General features: G+C 48.6%; 1 protein-coding gene across 1 annotated transcript in view; it reads right to left on the bottom strand.

Annotated features, from left to right (window-relative positions):
• Positions 1-15031, bottom strand: part of ATP9A (ATPase phospholipid transporting 9A (putative)) — a 169251-nt gene that overhangs the window by 13675 nt on the left and 140545 nt on the right. The window contains exons 18-23 of the mRNA XM_073005782.1: positions 14410-14580; positions 11317-11415; positions 8563-8652; positions 8294-8438; positions 7126-7190; positions 3342-3497 (exon numbers count right to left, since the gene is read on the bottom strand). Coding sequence (XP_072861883.1) covers positions 3342-3497; positions 7126-7190; positions 8294-8438; positions 8563-8652; positions 11317-11415; positions 14410-14580 — 726 coding nt within the window. The remainder of the gene's footprint in view (positions 1-3341; positions 3498-7125; positions 7191-8293; positions 8439-8562; positions 8653-11316; positions 11416-14409; positions 14581-15031) is intronic.

The raw sequence follows: 15031 nt of genomic DNA, 5'->3' as shown, positions 1-15031 counted from the left end.
TGCCGGGTAGGGTGACGTATTACAGCTCCAGGGTCTACTCAGCCCATTGTGAACATTTACTAAGTTCCAGGACCCAGGAATGCTTTGCACGTGAGCGCAGCTGATCTCCAGAGCAGCCACAGGATCAAGTCCTACTATCACCCACGCTTTACAGAAGGGGAGGCTGAGCAGGTGAACTGTAGGACTCAAGCCCAGCTGTGGCCCCAGAGCGCACACTTCTAAACAGCTCGGAATCCTCACCTCTGCAGGCATGCACGCTGCTAACCACGCTGCCGGAGATATAGAAACGCATACGGAAAAAGAGCCTCTGAAGTGTCTACGGGGGCTGGGATGGCAGAGAAGGCTTCACTTCTTATATTACATGTTTCAGTATTTAGGGAAATTTTTGAAAAGAACACATGGTGACAGATTATTTTTGCAATTAGACAGAAGCAATGAAGATATTTACAAACCCTCATAGAAATGTCTGCTTCCTGCTTTGGAAAATATTAGCTGCTGGTAATGATGAATAGGCTGAGGAGGACCCATGGGGAAGATGGGACCAGGCCATGAAAGGTCGCACAGAGCGTAGCTCAAGGAACCCCTGACTATATTCTGTCATGTTCTTGTACCCTTCCAGAATCAGGCTTGAAGCTCTGTTAGCTCCGTCTCTGGACCTCTATGGGCTAACAGAAGAAACATGGTCTCCAAGCTGCTACCTATTCGTATAAAGCTGAAGGAAGGCCAGAGACAAACGCTACCTGAAAGCTTTTAGAAAGCAGAAGAAAGCAAGGCAGAGATATCCTAGTAATTTGAAACAGCATCAGACCAGGGCTAGCTCCCCAGAGCACCTTCAATGGACACAGAGAGAAAGCATGTGAGAAACACGTGCTTTCTCGGCACAGAGCTCAGAGCGCAGGTGCTCCTGAGCGCCATGGTCACGGGAAGTCACGGTTCGCCCTGGCTGCACCGGAAAAGCCACTTTTCTGGTGACTTTTCACCCAGGCTGGGCTGCTGCATAGGAAGGACGGTTGTAAAAATATCAAGAATCTGGTGTTTATTTTCCAAACCAATATCAGGAGCCCCCTCCTCTAAAAGAGTCATCCTAACCACACAGTCTTCATCTCGATGATAGCACTTTGGGAAAAATAAAAACACGGTGTTCTCTGGCAGGCCCACGTCCCGGTGCAATTCTAACTGGGACTTGCTCTTGGCCATTTTCAGCACAGTGGACAGGGGTTAAAGGAATTTTCTTTAGCACAAAGAACAATGCCTCATCCCGGAATTTTTTTCTACATCAATGTTAACGGTAACATCCAGTTTTTGAAGAAGTCAGCTCATCCCGGCCAGCTTTTGTGTATATGTCCAAGGAGGGGCTGATTAATCTCCCAATGATTAAAACCACAGCATTATCCTGCTCAATTGGCGAGTTAACATAAAAGTACAGATGTGGTCTGGTGAACCACAGCAGCTGTTTGGGTTTAGATCATTTTGATGAAAGTCACTTTAAGGCTCCCCTACTCACAAATGCAATAGATGTTTAAAACATAAAATCACCCCCAAAAAACTGGGGTGTTGCCAGTGGATGGTGAATTCTCACATACCCAAAGCAGCACTACCTGGTGTTTGAAAGGCACACTGCCTTTCAAGTATGATTAAACAAATTAAAATATCACCTGATGTTTACATATTACCTTGTTTCACTTCTACTAGTCATGGTAAGGATGCCTTAGCACTGATGTCTTAAAAACTTCTCTGTTTTTCAGTGGCCCTGTCCGAGGGCAAGGAGGGTCTCATCATCCCCATTTTCCAGGTGGGAAGACTGAGGCCTAGAGTGGTAAAGTTATTTGCTCAAGGTCTCACAGATCCCTAGTGGTATGGCCAGAAGGAGATGTGAGTTCCAGGATCTACTGTGCCTACGTTCTCACCACTCAACTGGGAGCATTTTCACATCAATGCCCAAAAAGGAAGATCAATCAACAGCTTTGCAACACCAAAAATATTTTCTTTCCCTCCTTCGGCCTCCTTTCTACTCCACACTTAATTGCTACAGGCTGATGGCAAATTTTGTTGTTGTTGGTTTTGAGATGGAGTCTCACTCTGTTGCCCAGGCTGGAGTGCAGTGGCGCGATCTCAGCTCACTGCAACCTCCACTTCCCAGGTTCAAGTGATTCTCGTGCCTTAGCCTCCCAAGTAGCTGGGATTATAGGAGCGCGCCACCACATACAGCTAATTTTTGTATTTTTAGTGGAGACAGGGTTTCACTATGTTAACCAGGCTGGTCTCAAACTCCTGGCCTGAAGTGATCCACCCACCTCGGCCTCCCAAAGTGCTGGGATTACAGGCGTGAGCCACTGTGCCTGTCCTATGATGACATATTTTGAAGGAGTTTGTGAGAGAGAAGGTGGGAAAACATATACTCTAGAATCCTTTTATGAAAAAGCAAGAGGGGAGCAAGATATTAACTTCCAAGGGTATTCGTGATCATAATAACCACACTCAGTTCCCCCACTGGGCTCTGCCGGGAGAGAGAACCGTGATGCCAAGGCAACCTCAGTGCCAGGTGTCATGCTGACCCCTGCAAGTGGACACAGTCCCAGGCCCTCCATGACGAGTGTATCAAGAAGGATACTCAGATTGTGACTGCAGGCTTTGAGGTCCACCTGCCTGAGCTGACTGAATCCCTGCAGGACACTTCAAATTTATCATCCATACTCAGCCTCAGCCTCCCCATCCATAAAATGGGCTCAGGCTATTGTGAGGCTTATGTGAGACACGGCATTGCGAACACTTAGCCTGATGCCTAGGGCACAGGAAGCACATAAGCAAAGTAAGTTCTTCTTCTTACTTACAAAGTAAGTTCTACTCCTTACTTCTTCTTCTTACTTAAGGTTGTTCTCTGATGGCCCTTACCCCTGCAAAAGGTGAAAAACTCGGGGCTGAATAGTCATTCAGCATTTAACGCTGCATCTTTCACTCCAGCAAACAAATTATAACAACCTACCCACGATTAAAGTAACTCATGTACACTCCACTTGCCCCATGCCAGGTACTGGACGTCACCACTGCTAACACACACATCCACACCACATGGCAGGAATGACCAGCATCGCTTAACAGGGGAGGAATCTTGAGTACCAAGAAGTTCAGGGACTGGCTCAAGGTCTATCAGCTGGAATGTAGCCAGGTGGGGGATTTAAACTGGCGAGGTGGGGGTGACAGCTCCAAAGCATAGTCTAATTCCCAGGCTTTTTCCATGATAATCACATAGCCATATGCACCTGTGCAGAGTGACCTGCTGTCCACTTACCTACATGGTACAGCCACATGTACATGTGCAGAGGAGCCAGCGGTCCACTCACCTGCATGGTGCTGATACAGAGGCTCCTGTGAATCACGAACTGGCTGAGGGCGGCTGACCGCTTGTAGCTGTTCCGGCCATGCACCATAAGCAACCGGCCAAGATGCTTAAATTGAGTGATGGAGAAGTCTGCAGCCAATGAAGCCTGTTTTCCTTCCTAAAATCCAATAAAATTAGGCGCCATCAGAAGCACAAGAGGTCAGGGCAAACACATTTTCTTTAATTGAAAAAGCAAGACATTGTAAGGAGATCTCTGAAGAACTTCAAGAAAGAAATTCTTTGGTTTCAAGCTAAACGCAGTTGGTGGTCGAAGTCTAAATTTAATTTTAAAAGGGGAATTTATTTAAATAAAAACCATTCTGAATCGATATAGTTATAATTTGGAGGTCAAGTGGATCTAATATTAGGCCTTGGGAGTTCAGCCCACCCCATAAGTAACAAAGAATCATTTAAAGATAGATATTTTAAAACATTTAGTTCCCTTAAGAGCTAATTAAACATGAGGCGAAAACCCAGAGCTACTAACAATGTTAGACAGGATATTCCTGAATATACAGCTCTGCACACTCACAGAAGTGGGAATAACTTGCAATACAACCACATAATGGAATTCTCCCATTTTGCATTTTTTAATTTTTATTTTTTCTTGAGACTGGGTCACACTCTGTCACCCAGGCTGGAGTGCAATGGTGTGATCTCGGCTTACTGCAACTTCTGCCTCCCAGGTTCAAGCCATCCTCCCACCTCAGCCTCCTGAGCAGCTGGGAGCACAGACACGCACCACCACACCTGACTAATCTTGTTATTTTTCGTAGAGATGGGGTTTCTCCATGTTGCCGAGGTTGGTCTCAAACTCCTGAGCTCAAGCCATCTGCCCACCTCAGCCTCTCAAAGTGCTGGGATTCCAGGCATGAGCAGCTGCACCTGGCCAAATTCTCTCATTTTAAAAGGCGGTGACAGCCAACATTAAAGGGACAGAAGGAGATGAGAGCCTCTGGATGTGACGTAACAGGAAGAACATGAATTCCCCTTGTGCAGTGCTCATGCCAAGGCAGAATCGGAACTGAATCAATCTGACGGGCTCAAGGACTGCATGCCATGAGACACTCTACAACTGTCCTGAACGTTTCAAAAATACCACTGACATGAAAACCAAAACACCCTCCAACCAAAAAAAAGAGAGAAAAGTGTTCTACAACAAAGAAGATCAGAAACACGAGGACATGCTAATAAATGGGATTTGCAATCCTTCCTGGAGCTTTTATTATTTAAGCTATGAAGACACTTAGAGGACAGAAGGGGGAATTTGAGCATGAATATTATATAGTCCATTATATCGATGTTACATGGGGTTGAGCATGAATATTATATAGTACCATTATATCAGTGTTACACGGGGCAAGGGGGGTTATGATGTTACTTTTTGTGTGGGAGAATGTCCTTGTTCTGAAGAGATCCAGCTGAAATATTTAGGGGTAACATTACATGCAATTTACTTTCTACCGATTCAAAGAAAGAGAATGTGGCAAATAGTAACAATGGGCCAAAGTGAAGGGTAGATGGATGCTCACTGTTCTATTTCAACTTTTCCATTGTTCTATTTCAACTTTTGACATTTTTCAAAATAAAAAGGTAGAGTCAGAGTAAGAAGTGATGGCTCTGTATGCTCTCACGTAGGAACAAATCCATGATGCAACAGATTTAAGCAAGCTGCATAACAAAATGTACTGTGTGTTTTCACTTTAAAAAAAATACATGAAAATTATATATATTATACATGTGTAAGATATGTGTATAGATAGCAAATATACACACACTCATTACCAGTAACATACACATAGAAAAAATGTTGGGAGAAAAACCAGTGTTACTCATTTGATGCAGTTACCTAAAAGACGCGTTTTACTTTTAGATTTTTTATGTTATATATTTTTTTGAGACAGAGTCTCACTCTGTAACCCAGAGTGCAGTGGCACAATCTCCCTCACTGCAACCTCTGCCTTACAGGTTCAAGCAATTCTCCTGCCTCAGTCTCCTGAGTAGCTAGAATTACAAGAACCCACTACCATGTCTGGCTAATTTTTGTATTTTTAGTAGAGATGGGGTCTCACCATGCTGGCCAGTCTGGTCTTGAACTCCTGATCTCAAGTGATATGCCCACCTTGGCCTCCCAATGTGCTGGGATTACAGGTGTGAGCCACCAAGCCTGGCTTAGATTCTTTTCATTTTTTATAGTGAGCAGTATTACTTTTATATCCCAAGAAACAAAGGAATCAGAATATGATTTTTAATAGAAGGGAAAATGCTTTAAGTTTTATAAGAACTGATAGAGAATTCCATTAATCTCAAACATGCTTCTTAAAAACTGTATTCAGGAAATCTATACAGACTTCTGATATATCTCATTCAAAAATCATTTCATTCCACAACTTCAAATCATCGTCATCTTGCTGAGAACCAGAGAACCAGAGAACCAGAGAACTAGAAAGGGTGGGAAAGTGGGGGGAAAAAAGCCGTAAGGGTCAGCCAAAGTCATGAAGTTATGCAACAGTCTGGACAGGGGAGCATCTCTCCTGCTCCTTCCGGGCCTTGGCACTCCGATACTTCACACACACTTCTTTTCCTTTTTGTTGAGATGGAGTTTTGTTCTTTCACCCAGGCACGAGTGCAGTAGCTCAATCTTGGTTCACTGCAACCTCCACCTCCCGGGTTCAAGTGATTCTCTGGCCTCAGCCTCCTGAGTAGCTGGGATTAGAGGCACTTGCCACCACGCCTGGCTAATTTTTGTATTTTTAGTAGAGACAGGGTTTCACCATGTTGGCCAGGCTGGTCTTGAACTCCTGAGCTCAAGTGATCCGCCTGCCTCAGCCTCCCCAACTGCTGGGATTCCAGGCATGAGCCACCACTTCCAGCCCTTCACACACAGTGCTAACAAACTCGGTGACCCATCTTCTTGCCTCTTGTCATTTAGAGGTCACAAATTAGGGCTGAGTAAACTATAAGAGGCAAGCACACAATTGGCAAGGAGAAAAAGACAGAAATAATATTTCATAACACATCAGCTTTTAAAAATTGTAGCTGCCAAGGCCTTTTGGTGAGAAGTGAAGCAAGTGACATTCTTCCATTGCGCACCCAAGAGATCAGCACAGAGCAGGATAACTAAGGCTTTTATTGACAATGCTGAGTGTCCCAGGGAAGTCGGAATTACACTTACCATACCCTAAAGATATGGAGAAATGCTTCTTTTTTTTTTTTTGAGATGGAGTCTCGCTCTGTTGCCCACGCTGGAGTGCAATGGCATGATCTCGGCTCACTGCAACCCCTGCCTCCCGGGTTCAAGCAATTCTCCTACCTCAGCCTCCCAAGTTGCTGTGATTACAGGCACCCACCACCATGTCCAGCTAATTTTTGTATTTTCAGTGGAGACAAAGTTTCTCCATGTTGGCCAGGCTGGCCTCAAACTCCTGACCTCAAGGGATCCACTCGCCTTAGCCTCCCAAAGTGCTGGGATTACAGGCGTGAGCCACCACGCCTGGCCTAGAAACACTTTCTCTTTTTTTTTTAATTTAGGTCTGGGCAAACAAAAAGCCAACATTCATCTGTCTATACGATGTAGCAATACAGACCTCTATCTTCCCAGTGACATGAGGTAATTGTGACACATGGTTCCTTAGGTTTTATCATTCTTTATCTGGAATTTCCAGAAGCCTTAAAGCTCTGTCTTTGAGGGAAAAAGAACCAAGAAACTCCAGCAAGTGGAGCCCCGCAGAGGGAAACATTCTCACCTTTCCCTCCACTCCCACGCCGCAGTCAGATTCCTGAATCATGCTGACGTCATTGCCTCCGTCCCCTGCGAGCCACAGACCAGAGAGAAAAGAGGTTTCATTCTACCCTTAAACAAGAACGCATGCTTGTCTTTACCGCAGTCTCGTCTGTCACGGAGCACTCGCTGAGTGCCTGGCCTGCCCTGTCCATACCATCTCTCCAACCCCTTGCACTACCAAGATCCTGTTTCACAGGCAGAGTGGCTCAATGTCAGAGAGCCCAGCGACTTGCAGAGGGTCCTGGCACTGAGCAGCGGCAGTGGGACTGTGTCCACATAGGACAGGAATGACCACTTGTCCTCCTCAGAGGCCAGGATACCCCAGGATTACCATCGGTGGCAACTCGCAGTGCTCTTATTGGACACTTTCCACATGGCGTGGCAAGCACATTTTAAAGGTGATCCTTTTTAGGCTGGGCACAGTGGCCCATGACTGTAATCTCAGTACTCTGGGAGGCCAAGGTGGGGAGATCACCTGAGGTCAGGAGTTCAAGACCAGCCTGGCCAACATGGAGGAACCCCGTCTCTACTAAAAATACAAAAATTAGCCACACGTGGTGGCACGTGCCTGTAGTCCCAGCTACTAGGGAGGCTGGGGCAGGAGAATCACTTGAAACCAGGAGGTGGAGGTTGCAAACAGCTGAGATTGTGTTACTGCACTCCAGCTAGGCGACAGAGCATGACTCCGTCTCCAAAAAACAAAAAGTGGCCCCTTTGAGTCCTCGTGACACCATTTGAGGAAGCCACATTATTCTTCCCATTCTACCACGAGCAAATGGAGTCTCAGACGGGTGAAAGAAGCCATCTGGGGCACCCACTGGGAAAAGCCAGTGGAAAGATTTGAACCCAGATCCAACCCCACAGTGTGTAGTCTCCACCCACTGGAAGGCTGCACTCTTCAGCCACTGGCAAAGGAGTAGAGGCCTGGCACACGCTTATCTGCTCTCCAGGGGAAATATTAAAAATAATAACAAAAAGAGCCAAAGTCTGCGAGGCGGAGAAAAATCATGACCTGAACAAAGGGGCTGGGGAATGTGAAGAACGAGCAACAGTGTCCAAACATCCTTAGGGTAAGGGAGCCTGGTGCACAGGCGGGCCAGGGTCAGCGGCACAGCCTGAGCCGCGCCTACCTACGGCACAGGTGAGCTTGCCCGTGCGCTCCTGAAGCAGGCGCACGATCTGGGCCTTCTGGGTGGGGGCACAGCGGCAGCAGACTACGGCCGGGCACTGGCAGGCCAGCTCCATGAACTCGTACTCATAGTACTTGAGGCAAACCTGCAGGGTGGAGGGAGAGGTGGTGCATTGATGGAGGTCACTGCCCAGCCTGCAGTGCCCCTGCCGAAGCCGGATAAGCCCCAGGTTGCTGGGAGGACTGGCTCTCAGGGGTCCCCAAGCTCACCTCCAGGGAGTCTCCCGAGATGACCAGGGCGCAATCGTGCTTCCTGCGGAAGGCGTTCAACTCGAGGTGAGCCTCCCCGCGGTTGGTCACCTGGAAGGGAACAGAGATGGAGAAGGAGGCATTGCTCTCCGGCGATGATAAAACAATAAACAGTGGCTTCCTGGAGCCAGCATGAAGACAACGGCCACCCCAGCCAAGGGTCCCTCCCCTCCCCTGCCACCAGAGGCAGCAACAAATGGAATCCTATTGGTTATGACTCTGCAGGAATCAAGACAGCCCATGTGCCAACCTCCACCTACAAATTCCCCCAGGACTAAAAATGCCTGCACTGGCCGAGCGTGGTGGCTCATGCCTTAATCCCAGCACTTTGGGAGGCTGAGGCAAGCGGATCACTTGAAGTCAGGAGTTTGAGACCAGCCTTGCCAACATGGTGAAATCCACTCTCCACTAAAAATAGAAAATTAGCCAGGCGTGGTGGCGGGTGCCTGTAATTCCAGCTACTTGGGAGGCTGAGGCAGGAGAATCACTTGAACCCAGGAGGCGGAGGTTGCAGTGAGCTGAGATCGTGTCACTGCACTGGCAGCCTGGGCAACAGAGCAAGACTCATCTTTAAAAAAAATAAAAAAGCCTGTACTTTCACTATAAGCCAGGTATTGGACAACACACTCTGTGGAGTGCGTAGTCCACAGCTCTATGAGGTGCCAAAAGAAGACAGCTCTATTTTGCACCTAAAGAAACTGAAGCATGGTGACATTTGCTAGCCTGACTAAAGGCACATGGCTAGTATGCTATAGTATAGGTATGCAGAGCCAGGCACCTAGCAGGGCCCGGGCCACTTTTCTGTAAAGGACCAGATGTTGACTATTGTAGGCTTTGAGGACCACACGATCTCCATCACAACCACTCAGCTCTGCCGTTATAATCCAAAAGCAGTCGTGCACCATACGCAAACAAGTGGATCTGTCTACACTCCAATAAAACAAAATACCTGCTGTTGAGAAAAACAGGTGGCTAGCACATAGGTCATTAGTTTGCAATCCCTCAATTCTAGAACAGACAGTCAATTCTCATTATTTATAGTAGCTACGTTTTCTAAAGTCACTGTGAACACTGAAATAGCAAATACTAAACCATCCCCTCTAGGGGAAATACAGGGTTAGGTTTTTGCCCCTGGTCACGATATCTTCATAAATTTATAACCTTATTTTATGTGTGTTTCTATTTAAAGACACCTTGATTCATTAACACTGAACTCACAGTCACCAGCGCTGTAACTCATGCCTGAAGGAAGCTCATCTAGCACATGCATTTTCTCCATAAGTCACATCAACAGCCTTCCTGCACTTAAGAACATGAGCCAGCAAAGAAGCGCTGTGCCGGGGCCATTTTAAATGACAAACTGCTAACGAAAAGCACAGAAATGCGAAAAACCCGATATTTAAATGGACTGCAAAAAGGACACCTGTTCACCACGAGGCTGAAAAAAGGAGGCAGTGCATGGCCTTGTTCAACCTCAGGTGGGAATGTGCGTCTCAGGCAGCTAAAATTTTAAGCCACTCTAGGCCGAGTGTGGTGGCTCACACCTGTAATCCCAGCACTTTGGGAGGCCGAAGTGGGATGATCACCTGAGGTCAGGGGTTTGAAACCAGCCTAGCCAGCATGGTAAAACCCCATCTCTACTAAAAAGACAAAAAGAGCCAGGTGTGGTGGCAGGCACCTGTAATCCCAGCTACTTGGGAGGCTGAGGCAGGAGAAGTGCTTGAACCCGGGAGGCGGAGGTCGCGGTGAGCCGAGATCGCACCACTGCACTCCAGCCTGGGCAATAAGAGCAAGGCCCCATCTCCAAAAAAAAAAAAAAAGATTTAAGCCACTCTACATATAACCGTGAAAGCATCAAGAGTACTGATTTGGAGGTCACAGACAAATTTTGGGAGGAGGAGAATTCACAAAGAATTTGTGAATGATGAGAACTGACTACACCTGCCTCTACACAACACTACGGTATTCCAAAAATCCCTGGATTTTTTTAGGCTTCTGTGTGCTGTGGACCAAAGGCAGGGGTGAGGGGGAGACCCCCAAAGATCTAGAGACCCTCCAGTTGTTTGCCATCATGGCTCTGATTTCAGTGGGATTACTATATCCTGCCCCAAAGAGGACCCAGTCCCCCCACCTCCCCAGTACAATAAAGCCTAGAATAGTCCTCACTGGAAGCAGTTCCTGACGTGTGCATGGTCTCAGTCAATGCCTGCCACAAGGGCAGGTGTTTTCTCATTTGCCCATGCAATGCACCTCCTTCAAAAGGCTCCTCAATGGTCCTAAATGCTTCCCCCCTCAGGAGGGCAGATAGACCAGTATCTGTGGCCTGGAATTTCTTTCTTGTCCAAGGACTTGACTTTCAGGGGTTCAGTGAAATCCCAGGAATCCCATGCATAATTTCATGTGTATGAGTGGATCTGCATCTTTCAGGGGGAGTGCCTGACTTTCACCAGCTTCTGAAAGGGACCACGACCCCCTAAAAGGTTAAGAGCACAGCATTAGCACAGGACTAGAAGGAGCTGCGCCTAAACCACTCCTGGCAGGAACTCTCCAGCCGGCACCTGGGTCATTAATCATCCCACCCAAGGCAACCGTGGTTGACGCTCCCCACCCTAGGTGACTCACGTGCTGCCCCTCCCTTCTTAAGGGGCCCACTCGAGGTTATAGGACAAATCGAACATCACCCCCCACATGGCCCTAACACAGAGGACACTTTACCAGCCGAAAAACGTGGATGTCTTGGTTTCTGGTCACCAGATGCGCATTCTTCGCTGTGCATGTGGCTGTCTCCAGCTTGTCCCCGGTCAGCATCCAAACCTGAAATCATGGCATGACAGAGGTCCTGTCTGTTAGTTTTCAAGGCCGGCTTGTCATCTGCAACAGATGAGTTTCCAAGAACATGGAGCTGAACTTGGTATGTTCCGTTTACCTCCTGCCGACTCGTGCTGTCCCCAACACAACACAGCAAGCGCCCTGGCTGAAGGGCTGTGGGACTCCAAGCAACCACTGCTGGTAGTGGCCAAAACTGGCAGATGCTTCTAGAAAGGGCCGTTTGGCCACATACTACAGGAGGTACTATGAAGCTCAGTCCTTGGACCACAAAATTTCCCTTCTGAGGATTTTTCTTAAAGTGATAAATATCCTAAAAGAAGCGAAAGGCATGGGTGAGGGAGCACTTCTGTGTCCTAAGGAAACACTCACTTTTGATGCTGTGGACTTTCTATGTAGCTGGATGAGCAAGACAGACCCTTCTGGGGTTTAACTCAGCTTATAAAACACTGACCGTAAATGAGTCAGGTTCTCCCACATCACGTATTAGCTCACACTGCATTTCTCTGCTGTGGGTTCAGAGAGGGTAGATGACTTGCCCCAAACCACACAGCTACCTCTTGTCCTAACCAGGCCCAGAATCCGGGTCTTCAGAGTCCTCATGGAATGTCCTTCCTGCTCTGTGATTTTACCTCATTAACCCTTTTGTTCTCCTTGCTCCCAGCTGGGAGCAGTCTTGGGGCTACCGGTCAAAGAAAATCTGGAGAGCAGGGAAAGTACAGGAAAGAAGATCACGACACGTGTCTCTCCAGTGTCCACTACGCGCCCAGCACCCATGCTGAGCTCCCTGTCACCTTCATGACGGCTTCTGGAGGCTGGAAATGGAAGCGCTAAGAGGTTCAGTCATTTGCCAAGGGTCACAGAGGTAAAGGGAGAGGTAGGATGGGAACCCAGGCAGTGAGACGGGCAGAGGGAAGGCACCGGGCACCTCTCAGGGCTGAGCCTCTTGGGCCCTCTCCCCTGGCTAGGTCTGTTTTCCCTCAATATCCTGCCTGTCCTAAAAACAATACTCTTTTTGGTGAGCCTCGTTTAGTCATAGTTCTCAGGGTTTGATGTAAGAGAACAAACACTGGGGAAGGAATTAGGAAGCTCAAGTTCCAGAAAGGCATGAAAAGAATGACCAGGTGCATGGCGTGACTCATGCCCCATGCTGGGATGATGGGAAGGTGGCACAGAAAGGGCCCGAGACCCCAGCTCCAGTCCCAGCTCTGCTGCTTCCCAATGTGAGAACCTGGGGAACAGAGATGCCTCACTCAGCCTCAGTTTCTACATCCATATAAGGGGCTGAGGTCGAAAATATCCTGTGCAGCTGGCTGGGCACGGTGGCTCACACCTGTAATCCCAGCACTTTGGGAGGCCGAGGCACGTGAATCACCTAAGGTCAGGAGTTCGAGACCAGCCTGACCAACATGGTGAAACCCCACCTCTACTAAATATACAAAATTATCCAGGCATGGTGGCACATATCTATAATCCCAGCTACTTGAGAGGCTGAGGCAGGAGAATCTCTTGAACCTGGGAGGTGGAAGTTGCAGTGAGCCGAGATCACACCACCACACTCCAACCTGGGAGACAGAGCGAAACTCTGTCTCAAAAAGAAAAAGAAAAAAGAAAATTTCCTGTGCAAGGTCCTATCTTAGACTTTAATTACCAACCAACCTGCCCCATCCCAGGCACTCCCCTCCCCTTCTCATCTAACAGGAAACTAGAAAGAGAAGTCACATGCATGCACACCCTGTGAATAAAATATCTCGTCCTGGGATAACACAGTTTTGAGAAGGAGAAAAACTCCAAGACAAAGATGGAAGCAGAAAATGGAAACTCCAGAAGTCTTAGGAATGGCCAAGGCCCAACTGCAGACCCCACCATGGAGCAGAAATGGGCCAGACTTCCGGAAGCAAGGTCCCGTTGGTGATTTCCTTATGACGAACCAGGCCTGTGAGCCAAATGCACACGACAGAATCGTGTTTACAAGGAAACAGGCCACACAGGGGTGGGAGTCCCCAGTGGGCCTGAATGTTGCCGGGCGTCTAACCTGTCTTCCTCCCAAGGACCTGCTGAAAGGACAGGCCCCAGGATGCAGCAGAGAGCCACTTTTGAGTGGAGGCCGGTGGAAGGCACACGTTTCCAGGAGCTCCAGGCCAAGAAGTTTGTTTGTTTATACCGCCCTTGGTCCACTGAGGACCAGGTCCTCACGCGCCCTCTGCTGGCCTCTCCAGATTCAACTCCTAGTATTTTTTTTTTTTTGGCCCCAAACGGTAGAGTGCAAAATGCTAATAGGACAGTGTGATGGCACTGGCGGTCACTCTGCTGGGTGGTCACTCACTCATTCGGCCACACAGCAGACAGACTGGCATGCTGCCACTCAACTGGAATTTAATCAGCAGCCGTGCACGCCGGACGCTGCTCGGCCCTGAGCACCAGGGAGCCCAGTGGAGTCAGGGGAGTCATCGGTACAGTAAAGGCAAACGCTACACAAGACGCCTTCCAAAATCAGGGCTGGAGGGCCAGGTACAGTGGCTCACACCTGTAATCCTAGCACTTCGGAGGCCGAGATAGACAGATCACCGGAGGTCAGGAGTTCAAGATCAGCCTGGCCAACATGGTGACACCCTCTATCTACAAAAATATAAAAATTAGCCAGGCGTGGTGGTACGTGCCTGTAATCCCAGCTACTAGGGAAGCTGAGGCACAAGAATTGCTTGAATCCAGGAGGCGGAGGTTGCAGTTAACCAAGATCGTGCCACTGCACTCCAGCCTGGGCGACAGAGCAAGACTCCGTCTCAAAAAAAAAAAAAAAAAAAAAAAAAAAAAAAATCAGGGTTGGAGGGCCAGAAGCGGTGGCTGTGGCCCATTGCAGATAAGGCACTCCTGGTCTCCTCTGCTGCTCCTCCCGCCCTTTCCCTCTCTGATCTCCCTGCACTGCTAAGGGATAACTGGCATCGCTCTGGAGTGCCCTTCCCTGCGGCCAGCCCACCCTACCTTGATGCCAGCATTCCTCAGGGTCTCCAGCGTGGGCCGCACGTCTGCCTGCAGCTGGTCCTCCACGCCCGTCAGACACAGTAGTTCCATCTCCATCTCCAGGCTTTCGATCACCGTGGCCACTTTGAGGGAGCGGTCGTGCACACTCAGCTTGGCCTGGACGTAGCGGGCCTGGGACACATCGGCAGATGCAGTCACTGCTTAGGGCGAGGAGAGGCCAGGCTGACTGGCCAGTGCCAAGAGTGCAAGGGCCGCGCCCGATCCCCGCCACACAAGGTGGGGACCCCAGCAGGTGAGCTGCACCCCACAGGGGTGACACAGGCTTCCGGCTTCCTCACAAGTCCTCCATGTAGACACTGCACAGACCTGAGTCCCACCCTACACACTACACTCACCTGCTGGGAGACTTCCAGCAAGTCACTTAACCCCTCTGACGAAACGGCAATAACAGCACCAACCTCACTGGATTGTCTCAGGGACGGGCACGGCCAAGATCTCAAAAAAACAGTAAGTTCTCCCATACACAACATGCACTTTGTAAACCAAACTGTGAGTCACCAGGTTTTCTAAAGACCAAGTCGAGTTTCTGAAGACCATCAACCCAAACTTCCACTTCTTCTCT

This window comes from Chlorocebus sabaeus, chromosome 2, assembly GCF_047675955.1.
Source record: "Chlorocebus sabaeus isolate Y175 chromosome 2, mChlSab1.0.hap1, whole genome shotgun sequence".
Taxonomy (NCBI): Eukaryota; Metazoa; Chordata; class Mammalia; order Primates; family Cercopithecidae; genus Chlorocebus; species Chlorocebus sabaeus.
The sequence above is the reverse complement of the archived record's forward strand: the minus strand, read 5'-3'. Positions and strand labels throughout refer to the sequence as shown.